The sequence below is a fragment of the Tursiops truncatus genome, chromosome 11 (genome assembly GCF_011762595.2).
Source record: "Tursiops truncatus isolate mTurTru1 chromosome 11, mTurTru1.mat.Y, whole genome shotgun sequence".
NCBI lineage: Eukaryota > Metazoa > Chordata > Mammalia > Artiodactyla > Delphinidae > Tursiops > Tursiops truncatus.
This window is the reverse complement of record NC_047044.1, coordinates 86,150,321-86,163,704: the sequence shown is the minus strand read 5'-3', so window position 1 is coordinate 86,163,704 and position 13,384 is coordinate 86,150,321. Positions and strand designations below refer to the sequence as shown.

Here is a 13,384-nt window from a genome sequence, read left to right as displayed (position 1 = left end):
AGTTAAAAAAGTATAGCCACAATGCCTTGTTTAACATTTCCTAAGAAAACTGCATTTTGTTTTGCTGTTCAGAACTTAAAAACGTTTTATTGTGGTTATTTTAGAAACATTTGCATGGATTTGAGGGGTTTCCTTGTTTAGTTTTGTTTGCTTGTTTTTTCAGGCCTGTCACTTGCATTGGGAATTCCGTTGTGTTTCCAATTAATAGATCCACCTGAAGGTACAAGCCTTGTCCATATTGAACAGACTCTCGAGTAGCTTTTTCCTCAGCTGATCTTTCCAGATGTTTATTTGCGACACTCAGCCTTTTGCTATTCTATGTGCCTCATGAAAATTAAGCCACCCCAGATCTCATGTCTCCATGTCTCTTGTCACTAAGGGGACCTAGTGATGTTAAAATTTGGATTTTCCAATTATTACACAGAAAATAAATCTGAATCTGATTCAGTAGACTCAGTAGACCTCATGGACACGTTACATGTGTTACATATTACTCTGAGAAATGATGCATGACGTTTGTTTTACTTATAAATTTGATCAAGTTTTGTAAATTGGATGTTGCCATGGTCAGGGAATGGGTTTTTCCCACTCTAGCTTAATAAAAAGTAATCACATATATGGCATTTGAATTATACTTTTCTTAAAGAATTAGAATATATTAACACCTAAATAAAATCATGTAATTATTAAAAATGATAAAAATAATAGCTAAGATTTAATGTGTACTTACTGTGTACCAGATACTATACTAAGCCTTCTTTATGTAATAACTCATTTAGAGTTAGATGCCATTATTATCTAAATGTTAGAAATACAGAAACTGAGGCACAGAAACATTAAGTAAATTGTCCAAGATTATGTATCTAGTAAGATTGAATATCATGTCAGATGTGGGATTTGAACCAACAAATCCAGCCTCTAGAACCCACATGCTTGACTACTGTGCCAGAGTTTATTAATGATTCAGAAAGTACTTCAAGATCCTGTGGTGCCTCAGGGTTGGGAATAGCAACATTTGCTATGTTTACATAGAACACTGGGCTAGATATTGTGGGTACCCAATAAATATTTGTTGAAAGGATGTACGAATGAGTGAGTGAGTGAATGCATGCAGGAATGAATAATAGGTACTACTGAGATATGCTATTAGAGAATTTGGCATAACTTAAGCTCTGACATATAATTTACTATACATTTTGAAGTAATTCCATAGCCAACATTGAAAAATATGATTATAGTATTTCCAGAGGCTTTCCCAAGAAATTAAATTTTTCTCATATTCCACAATTTTTAAAGGAGGTGGAGACTAGGAGTGGAAAATGGATTTTGGAGAAATAAGTCTATCACATTAACTACCACCATGAGTTCCATGAAGACAAATCAAATCCCATGTCTTTTTCATTTTCCTTACCAATATACTTAGTTGACCAAGACCTGATACTTGGTTTGAACTCAATAATTATTTATTGTTAAAGGTTGTACAGTAGAAAAAGTATATGATTTGTAGTCAGCAGAACTGAATTTTAATCCATCCAGTGGGCTAGTGGCTATGTTTCAAGTTCACTTCTCTTTACTCATTTCCATATTTATAAAGTAAGAATGATATGCCTCTATTCTTTGATAATGAAAAAATAAATGTATAAGAAAAACATTTAGAAAACTGTAAAAAAAAAAATCCTCAGAATGTGTTCCGTGGAAAGCTGTTAATCTCTTTCGAAACAAAAGTGTTCTGTTCAAATGTGTTGAAAATATTAGTTAAATGGAGTTCCTTTGTTTAATACTTCACCAGACTTTAATAACCCTAATAAGAATTGGGAGTATCCAAGTACTAATTATATTATGCAGAATTTCACAAGCTTGTTTTACTGTATTGTCATTTCTTTATAAAATATCTAATAGGGGAACACTGCTTAAGCACAATACTGTTGTGATTGCATTATTTGTAGCATAGTACCCAAAATACAAATTAGCAATAAAAAGTACAAAAATTCCATGTAATCAAGATAGTCAAGATCTATTAAGTAAAAATAATGGAAGCTTTGTAGCTCAATAGCTGCATATAGGTTTAGGGTAGTGATTGTTATTGTGATGACAGGGACAGAAATAGAATTATGAAAACATTCTAAACCAAAGTGTGGGAACGTCATTATCGTCATTAATCAGAAAAAGATACAGGACTTAACAGCAGAGAGACTGGGATTTCGAACTCCAGAATATTTGAATTTCTTTCTATTTGAAGTTTTCTCATTCCCCTGTGTTTATGAAATTTATACTGGCTGCTGGGTTGGAACGCTGAGTTAGGATCAGGGATTTATTCTCTGCCAAGTGAATGGAATTTAGGTAGTTATCACCAACTGTGAAAGGAAAAAAAAAAACCCTTGATTTCAGTCCTATGTAGTGCTTTACTGTTTTCAGGCTCTCAGTGCTTTCTAAGGAGGGTCAGTTCTAAAGAGTCCTTTTTCTCGTGCTAATTTGTCTGAAGATTCAAGATGGGGAGAATAGGAGAAAGCGGGGAATGATAAAAAAAAAAAAAAACGAGCTCTGGGGGAGGATCCTTGAGGCATGAAAGGTTGAGACCTTTAAGCTGAAAAAGACTCATTTCCCTCCCCATGCCTCCCGCCCCCCCCCGCCCCCCACCAGGAGTAAAGGGCAAGAGGTAGTAACAGCTATAAAAAAATAAACAAAAATGCTTTGTGACACCCTCTGAGATACCTGATGGATATCTGAGTGGCTTTTTGCAGTATTCTGTGTGGTGTAATCATGTCCGGTCTCCCCTTAGCTCTTCAGTAATGTCCCCATCGCTTGATAATGCCTTGTAGAGTGGAATGGATTTAGCATGTGGGGGGATGTGATGAAGTGGTGGTAGTGAAGCTAGGCTCTGGGTGAGAACTGAGGCTGCTGATGGTATCTGGTTTACACGAAGGAGGCTGATGGAGTCTCCCAGGAAGTCTGTGTTTGATTTGGACCATAGGCCAAAGTAGTTAAGAAAAATCCCTGAGGCTCCCCACATTGTCACCCAGCCCTCCAGGGTTCTTCGCTGGGGTTTGGGCCCTCAAAAGGCCCAATAGAGATGGTATTGGAAAAGATCTACCCTCCTTTATAATTAAATTTACAGATTTTCAGTTCCCTTTTCGGCAGAGCACAATATAGCCTTGACCCCCATTGATAACAAGAGGCGAAGGAAAGAAACATCAAGGATTAAGAGCAGTTCCCCTAAAAGGACTAGATGGGAGCTGCACTGGTCTACACTGTCCATCACAGATCGTCCCAGGCCAGGGGACTCCTGTCTAGTGGGCCCTGCAGGCAGGGGAGCGGGCAGTCCAGGCCCATCTTCCTACATAGAATCCTAGAGAGCGAAAACATAAGTACTAAGGAGATTATGAAAAGAGTATGCCAAGGGAAGAATCCAAAGGGAACATGCCAAGGTTAAAGAAGAGCTTTAATTTCCTTATGAATTTGAAAGTCCCAGGCTTCTCATAGTAACTGCAATTAAAAGGCAGCCCCTGCCCTTATGCATTTTATGACTCTTGAAAAACATAACCGATGTGTAAAGAGACAACAAAATTGTACTATGACTAATACAAGGGTGCCTTTGTGGCATATCGTATATGCTTCATAAATTCTTGTTGTATTGAGTAAAACTGAGTAAGAGATCTGGGAAGGGAGAATCCCTGCTCCACGACTATTTCTCTAGAGAATATACTTTGTTTTTCTTTCTTTTTTTTTTTTTCTGCGGTACGTGTGCTCAGCGGCCATGGCTCACGGGCCCAGGCGCTCCGCGGCATGTGGGATCTTCCCAGACCGGGGCACGAACCCATGTCCCCTGCATCGGCAGGCGGACTCTCAACCACTGTGCCACCAGGGAAGCCCTACTTTGTTATTTTTAATTAATGGAGTTAATGACTAACTTTTCTGGACAATTTCATACCAGAGGAAAGAGAGTAAATACCAAATATAGATTTAAAAGATCCAACTGTTTTAAAATTTTAGGTGAAGGATGCTCTGCTGCTCCTCAGTTGTACCACTTGTACTCCCATCTCAGGGCCTTTGCACCTCTGTGTCTTCTGTCTCGCGTGCCCATCCCCCAGATACCTGTGTGTCTGGCTCTCCCACTTTATACAGGTCTCTGATAAATGTCACTTTTTCAGAAAGGACTTCCCTGATCTACTTAAATAAAATTAGCTCTGTTCCCAGCCCCGACTCACCATTTGCCTCTCATTCTCTATCCTTTACGCTACTCTAGGCATCTTTATAGCTTTATCATCATCTGGTCTATGTTTATTTGTGTATGTTCTATCTCCTTTCATTAGAATTTTAAGAGCCAGGAGAAGAGAGATGCATCTTGGTCTGTTCACTAGTATATAGGTTATGTCTGGAAGAGTTCCTTGCATATAATAGGCACACAGTAAATATTTGCTTAATGAATAAATGATTACATAAAAAGAGGGTTTTATGTTATACTTCCATGTATGTACTATACAGAGTATATATTCATATATATATAATATATAAATTTTAGTATATATATATTATTTTTATGTTTTCAAAACTATAGTAATTTTCTTTTTGTAATTTATTTTTTATTGAAGTACAGTTGATTTAAAATCTATTAGTTTCAGGTGTACAGCAAAGTGATTCATATATATATTCATATATATATATGAGTATATATATTTTTTCTTTTTCAGATTCTTTTCCTGTATAGGTTATTACAAAGTATTGAGTATAGTTCCCTGTGCTATACAGTAGGTACTTGTTGTTTATCTATTTTCTATACAGTAGTGTGTGTCTGTTAACCCCTGACTCCTAATTTATCCCTCCCCCCACTTTTCCCTTTGGTAACCATAAGTTTGTTTCCTATATCTGTGAGTCTATTTCTGTTTTGTAAGTAAGTTCATTTGTATCATTTTTTTAGGTTCCACAAATAAGTGATGTAATATATTTGTCTTTCTCTGTCTGACTTACTTCACCTAGTATGATAATCTCATCCATGTCGCTGGAAAGAGCATTATTTCATTCTTTTTAATGGCTGAATAGTATTCTACTGTATATATACACCACATCTCCTTTATCCATTCATCTGTCATGGACATTTAGGTTGCTTCCATGTCTTGGCTATTGTAAATAGTGCTGCAATGAACATTGAGGTGCATGTATCTTTTTACATTATGGTTTTATCTGGATATATGCCCAGGACTAGGATTGCTGGGTCTTATATCCCAGGACTAGGATTGTTGGGTCATATGACAGCTCTATTTTAGGGTTTTTTTTGTTTTTTGTGGTATTTTTTTGCGGTACACAGGCCTCTCACTATTGTGACCTCTCCCGTTGCGGATTGCAGGCTCAGCGGCCATGGCTCACGGGCCCAGTGGCATGTGGGATCTTCCCGGACCGGGGCACGAACCCGTGTCCCCTGTATCAGCAGGCGTACTCTCAAGCACTGCGCCACCAGGGAAGCCCTCTATTTTAGTTTTTTAAGGAACATCCATACTGTTCTCCACAGTGGCTGCACCAATTTAAATTCCTACCAACAGTGTAGGAAGGTGCCCTTTTCTCGACATCCTCTCCAGCATTTATTCTTTGTAGACTTTTTGATGATGGCCATTCTGACCGGTGTGAGGTGATACCTCATTGTAGTTTTAATTTTCATTTCTCTAATGATTAGGGACGTTGAGCATCTTTTCATGTGCTTCTTGGCCATCTGTATGTCTTCTTTGGAGAAATGTCTATTTAGATCTTCTGCCCATTTTTTGATTAGGTTGTTTTCTCGATATTGAGCTGTATGATCTGTTTGTATATTTTAGAGATTAATCCCTTGTCAGTTGTATTGTTTGCAAATATTTTCTCCCATTTTGTAGGTTTTCAACAAATGAAGTAGAAGAATAGTTTACTTGAGAATAACTTTAGGATAACAGTGTGACTGTTACTCTCCATCATTACATTTTTTTATATCTAAAACCGTTCGCCTCTTTAAATACATGTGAAGTTTTTTTTTTTTTTTTAATTTTGCATCTAGTTGTGGTTTCCTGCAGCTTACATCCCTTCAGTAATAGGTCTGGTGAGTTTTTTTTTTTTTCCCCCAAAAAAGTCCCTAAAAAGGTATTCATGTTTGTATTAACAAACAAAAAATAATAGACTATAGCACAGGGAAAAATATAAACAAGAAAAGGAACTATTTTACCTACAGAAACACACTTTCAACTCTCTGCATTTCTCATGCTAGTATTAAAAATATCTCTGCTTGGACAGAACCATTTTGTTTCCATGCTAACTTCTCCTTTGTTTCTCCTGTGAACTTTTTAAATTCGGTGTTTGGCAGAAGTTTTGTTTTCTTTGGAACTAAGTACTGTGTAACATACTGTTAGCTGAAGGCTGTGATGTAGAAATTTATTATTAAAAATAAAAGAGAGAAGAATTTATTCCATAAGGATGAAAATGACTTAGTGTCAGGGAAGTTAGGATTTTCAAAATGCTTTACATAGCAAATTGTGTTTCTCTGAAAGGAAGTATATTTTATTTCCTAGGAATAAATTTAAGCATCTTCATTTTGCCCATCCTGATTAATGGGAGTTGAGAAAGAAGGAAAGATAGACAGTTTTACGGAGAATTCCTTCTCTTTGCCGTGTGTAGGCATAACTTTGGTGACCTATATATCCTCAAACCTTCTGGTGAGATGTTTATTAAAGTGTTATTACCCATAGGAGTAATCATAGTTAAATAACCAAGAAGGTATTTTTTATAGAAGGTGAGAGACAGACATTTTTTTCTTCCTGAATTAAGCCATGTACTCTTTATCAACCAGAATGTATTTGAATTTCCTATTTATTATTCATTTTTTAGTTTCAATTTCTCTTTTTCTGTTTTACATTTCAATTGATCATAAAATCAGAAGCATTCCTCCTCCAAAAAGAGTATCATATCAGGTTAATAAACTTTTTGTCTCTCTTCCCAGAATGGCCTAGGTATCATGCTGCTCTTCACTTATCTTGAAAGTGTAGTCCATTCAAGTGACTTCAACTGCAAAAAGAAAAAAATGATTCCACAAATTCTACTTCTGTTCGTTGTCCATGACCCATTTCTGTCTTTTATCTAATCCCATGACATGTCAATGGACATCTGCAACTTAACACTAATCCTACCTGTGGACTCAAAGGATGTTTCAACTTTCTCACTGATAGAACATCAACATCAGTTTGCACTTAATTCTGTAATTCATTGACTTATAATGCAAGCTCTCCTCTTTACTATTTATTATAACTGACCAATTTTTTTCATTTGTCCTAATCGTTAGTTACGAGCGTAGGGCTAGGGAGGTATCTCTGCACTTCTAAAACATTTAGCTCTATGGTTCTGCTTTAATAGGAATAGTTACCAGCAGCCAAATGCTTCATTTTAACTTAAATAATCTGCACTATTAAATAAGTCAGGCAGTTTATCATACTATGGATAGTTTTTTTAAAAGGTTACTGAAAACATGATGCTTATTTTAGTCCTGGATCCGTGATCTGAGGACAGTGCTCTTATGACAGTAAAATAAATTCTGTGTCTGTAGATAGGGTAAAAATTCAAATGCTGTCATGTACTAATATGAAGCTGATACTCACTCCCCTTTCTGTGCCACGTATGCAATAATCATGGGAAGAAGTAGAGTCCTGACACCCTATCCAGTCCTCTCTGCCTTTCTCTGCATTTAAAAAACAAATGCGAGAAAATACGGTAACAAACCCTGTATAAGTCAACACTGAAGTAATGTTAAATTTTTGCTCAGATTTTTTCAATGAAAAGTATCAATAGATACTTTTTTAATGATAAAGCCCTTGTGTGATTTCCTCAAGTCCAAAGGGAATACAATCTTTGTTGATTTCCTTTGCCTTTCTTCGTATTGAATAGAGAACATTCCAGTATCTTATTCATTTCAGAGTTTTTTTATATTTTGGATATTTCACAGAGCATGTAGATTTATGTAACTTTTTATTACCTAGAAAAAAGTAGCAGCAGTATCATTTTAAAATACATTTTGAAATGTTACCACATGCTTTGTCAACTCAGACTTTCAAATATATTATAATAATGGTATTAAATAGATAATATAAATATATAATGATACAGTGGAATAGAATCCCCTTAGCCTAAATCTCTCTCATCACTCTATTGTATACTGCAAGGAAAATAACTCTCTCTGATACGTAACACATTTGGCAAATTTACTATTTTAAAGTTTAAAATAAAAGGTTGGAGAGGGCTTCCCTGGTGGCGCAGTGGTTGAGAGTCCGCCTGCCGATGCAGGGGACATGGGTTCATGCCCCGGTCCGGGAAGATCCCACATGCCGCGGAGCGGCTGGGCCCGTGAGCCATGGCCTCTCAGCCTGCGCGTCCGGAGCCTGTGCTCCGCAACGGGAGAGGCCACAGCGGTAAGAGGCCCGCGTACCGCAAAATAAATAAATAAATAAATGAAAGGTTGGAGAGTGAAACTTTTGGAGGTTTATAAGTTCTGGTTTGTAAATTCTCTTCTGTAGTAAGTGATGACCCAAATGAGTCTACATTTTGGATGATTTTTTTCTTTGACTAAAAATTGTCTTTAAGATAGTTAATGGCAGAGGGCAGTGGATCCCGTGGTTTTCTTACCTTAGTTCTGATCTTGGAGAAATGTTATATTCTTGACTTAGTATCTGTCATCATCAGATATTCCCCCTTAAATTCATATAGGTGGATGACAATTCGTGTTTCTGATGTATTTACCTCTTTTAATTGTGATACTCATGCGTGGTAGAATTTACCAAGTTACCCTGTTCGTTTAAATTCACTAGCAAGAGGGTAATAGTCATAACAGCCTTTTATAACCTATTTTCTTGAGAACATTTAGATAAAATAGTGAGAGAGAGATAAGGTAAGCCTTCTGCTTAAAAATCATTTTTATTTATCAGTCTAGTACTCAAGTTTATTATCTCTTTAGAGTTGCCAACGCAAGCATCTCACCTCCCTGTTATTAATGAAAGATATTCCCAAAGTCTCAATAGGACAGTGGTTGAAATTGTCAAGAATTGTTTTGATATTTCTAGTGAATAATTACTTAAATATCCTTAATTTATGTTTCTGAATCAGACTATTTCATTGGTTGATTAGTATTTAATCTTACTATAATTAACTTTAAATTAGTATTAATGAATATTTACCAGCAGATGTATTGCCAATAAATCTACAAATTTAAAAAAATTAAAGAAATATCTACTAAGCATTCAATTTTATGTGATGATTATCTGGGCTAATTTACCCAAAATTGCATGCTAGCCAAATAATTAAATCATTGTAATACTTCTAAGGCTTGCAATAATCGACTGTCTTATTAAAAATGAGTAATTTGAAATGACGTAGTTGTATTTCTCACTCATTATACCATGAGCATTTCTCATGTAATTTTTTAGAAGTCTCTGAAGGTCAATTTTTTTTTTAACATCTTTATTGGAATATAATTGCTTTACAATGGTGTGTTAGTTTCTGCTGTATAACACAGTGAATCAGCTATACGTATACATATATCCCCATATCCCCTCCCTCTTGCATCTCCCTCCCACCCTCCCTCTCCCACCCCTCTAGGTGGACACAATTTCTAATTGCTATATTATATTCTTTTCTATAGTATAATTTATTGAATAGTTACCCTTTTGTTGGATAACACAGTGATTAGCACATTATAACTACTAGATTCTTACGATTTTATTTACTGGTCAAAGTGTATGACTTTTTAGTAGTATGTAATATGTATTAAAGTTGACATACATGGTACATGTCTATATTTATAAGTGTTATATGTATATATATATCTCAATATATATATTTGCTATATGCTAGCAATATATGTGTATACTTATCTCCCTAAATCCTAACCTAATATTCTACATTATCAATTTGCTAAAAAATAGGCAACAGTAGCTTTTTGTTATCGTCTATACTGAATTTCTTTCACTTCCAGCAAAGTCAATTGTTTCCCATAAACCTCTTGACTTGATATTTATTGTGTAAATTGTCCTTATCCTTTCTTCCAGTTATCTATTAGAGTTGTGTTTATTTCAAGTTTGTAGAGTTCTTAGTGTCCTGAAGATATTACCTACCATTTACTGCAGATATTTTGCCAATTTGACATTTGTGCAGACATTTGAAGATTTCATGTAGCCTGATAAATTCATCTGTGTTTTTTTTTTAATTTGGAAAATCTTTATATATTCCAAAGTAGTTTAAGTATTTGTCTGGATTTTATTCTATTTTATATTTATAGTTTGATCTTTTAAAAATTTAACTCTTTTTATCTATATAGAAGTTATGTATATTGTAAGGTTCAGCTCCAAGTTTTTCTTTTTTCATTTGTTGAATAATTCATCAAATACCCATTGATTTTTATATTTTATTTGTTACCTTTTGTTACTACATGTACTTGAATTTATTTCAGAATTGTCCACCACATTGCATTTATTTGTATTTTGAGTCTTAAATCATTATCCTATAATTTGAGTTAAATTTTATAATACACTTCAATAACCACTAGGGCATTTTCATCTCTTCTAATATTTTGATTCTTAGAAGTTCATTCTCTCAGATAAAATTTAGGTGCTTGTGTTTTTCAATTTTTTTCTTAAAAAAATGCAAACAGCTTTTGATTGAAATTGAGTTAAACCTGTAAATTTATTTGGGTAAAAATGAACACAATAATTTTATTGAATTCACTCGTCTTAACCAGGAGCATTGTATGTTTATCAGTAAGGTTTTACCATTTCCTGTGTATGGTTATCAAACATTTCTTGATAATGTTCAAAAGTATATTACCTTTTTGTTGCTATCGTGATCAGTTTCTTTGTTTTTTGTTATAGCTGCTGAAGAGTCACTGTTGTTGTACAGAAAAGTTAATGTTTAGAAGTATGTTCCATAGTATGTCTTGTTAGCATGCTAGCTTCTTAGTGGTAAGGAGTTCTTCCATTGGTACACATGACTAGTGAGTATACTGGACAGAGAAATGGAATTTTATTCCTCTCAGTCGGTATCTTGCATTTTCTTAATGCCCTTCAAGTTAAATGTTATTTTCAAAAAATAAATATTATTCTTTGAAGCAAAGTAGCTCAGGACTATTACAACTATGGGAATAACTTGATAATGTTTTGTAGTCTCTGTTTTTATGAAAATTTACATTTTGTGACTTTGGGGGCATATTTCACATTAAATAATTTTGCTCCTTCGAACTCTCATATTTTTGTGATATTATCGAAACAATTTAAAATGATTGAAATATTTTGGCCTTCTGGTTCTTGTCATTCTTGACAGTAGAGTAAGCTACACTAGTAGATTTCTGTAGCATATTTTCTTAATAAACTAGAAGCTTAATGGTATGAAAATAAAGCTTAACGTGGTTTAACATTGATCTAGAATGTTCCTGACAACCGTAAAGCTGTACATTACAGACTCATTTTGTCACACAGTGATATTAAAATATCTTCAAAACAACTAGTCGTTGAACTATTAGCTATCAAACCAGAAGTGTATTACTTCAGGTATGTTAATTTACTCATGAGGTCAATATAATGCCCTACTATTAAAACATAGTTTTCAAAAGCCTCATTATTCTTTAAAATAAAGAGTAGAAATAGTTGCCATGTAAAATAGGTATCATTGGGCTTCCCTGGTGGCACAGTGGCTGAGAGTCCGCCTGCCGATGCAGGGGACACGGGTTCGTGCCCCGGTCCGGGAAGATCCCACATGCCGCGGAGCGGCTGGTCCCGTGAGCCATGGCCGCTGAGCCTGCGCGTCCGGAGCCTGTGCTCCGCAACGGGAGAGGCCACGGCAGTGAGAGACCCGCGTACAGCAAAAAATAAATAAATAAAAATAAAATAGGTATCATTTAACTTACTGTCGTTATTATATTATCTTACAGCTCATGGGGCATTCAGAATGGGACCACAAACGAGGGCCAAGGGGATCGCAGGTAGGTTTCTTTTCTTTTCCTTTTTTGCATTTTGTTTCTTAACACTTTGAGCCATGAGTTTTCTAAAACTCATGAAATAATAATGAGAGAGAGGAAGAGACAAAAGAATCATGCCATTTGTTTTTATTTAAGTTAGCTGTAATTAAAGTCAGGTTTCAAATCCCAAAGGCAGATGCCAGTATATTCCTCTGAAGAGCTTTCTGGTATCCCAGACTGGTTGTGTTTATATGAATGTAGATTTTATATTCATCTTGTCTCTGCAGAATACAGTTTGATCAGCAACCTACTCTCTTGATTTTATTCCCTTCCTTTGAAAATTTTTCTATGTATTTTCTTCTTTTCTCTACCTTCCTGGTTTTGGTTAAATATTTTGAAATATAATGAGAGTAAACCCTGAACTAATTACAGAGTTTTGTCTCTAAATGAACTGTCTTCATCTTAGGGAAATAGAAAGATGAAAGGACCTATTATTTTGGAAAAGAAACAAATTATAAAACTTTCTATGTTACCAGACTGTTCTCATTGTCTTACTTTATGTCTTAGGCAAGGAGAAAAACTTCCATGACGCATTTATGCTTTTTAATGACCTAATTAGACAATGTGGATTTGTTTTGCTTCCATAATTACTTTGTCTGACAAAATAAAGGCTGAGTTTTACACTAAGAAAATTGCCTCTCCTCCTAGGGTATTTTGTGAAGAAATGTAAAAATCATTTCTTAGCAGCCTGTGCTTACCTGACTGTAAACGCGCTAACTAAAAAATTAAGTGGGTGGAACATTTTAATCTTTGCTGCTCACATGTTTTATTTGCCACTAAAAAATACGGTTAAGAGAGAGTTTGCTGTACGATACTGTATATGAAAGATCATTGTGAAATGTCAGCGTCTCCCAAGTGTTTTACCAAGCTGACATGACCTGTGCTGTCATTAAGATTGCACGGACAACAGTTTCATTTCGGTCACTAGGGAAATACAACCAAGTCAGTCAGTTGTTTTTAGGGGAGAGTTTAATAGCTGTGGTTTTATTTTTGTCCATTATCAATTTGATTAGTAGATAATATAAACCAGTCCAATTAAATTAGGATTATCCAAAAGGATTTATGCCTCATTCTCCCTCACTGTCACTTCCTTGTCTCCATTTTCTCTGGCAACTCTCCCTCTGTACACATTTATTATTTTAAATCAGAATTTTCGGCAAGATTGGCAATGAAATGATGAAATTAATGCATGGTGGACGCTTTGTAATTCTAGACCAATCAGAAGTAAAGATGAGCACCAGTAAGAAACTCTGTCGTTTCTGATTATTGCCACCAAAGACATTTTGACTCAGAACACACCAAGCAACTTGATGAGGGCATGTCCTTTCAAAGTAATGTAGTGTTAGTTTTTAAAATTTGTTGAAAAATTATATAATATGC

General features: G+C 35.2%; 1 protein-coding gene across 3 annotated transcripts in view; it reads left to right on the top strand.

Annotated features, from left to right (window-relative positions):
* The window catches only part of PDE3A (phosphodiesterase 3A), a 315,361-nt gene that overhangs the window by 179,672 nt on the left and 122,305 nt on the right, over positions 1-13,384 (top strand). For 2 of the 3 annotated variants that reach the window (XM_033867001.2, XM_019936637.3), the window contains exon 2: positions 11,918-11,968. The exons of the other annotated variant lie outside the window; for it this stretch is intronic. In XM_033867001.2, the coding sequence (XP_033722892.1) occupies positions 11,918-11,968 (51 nt within the window). The remainder of the gene's footprint in view (positions 1-11,917; positions 11,969-13,384) is intronic. 3 annotated transcript variants of the gene reach the window in all.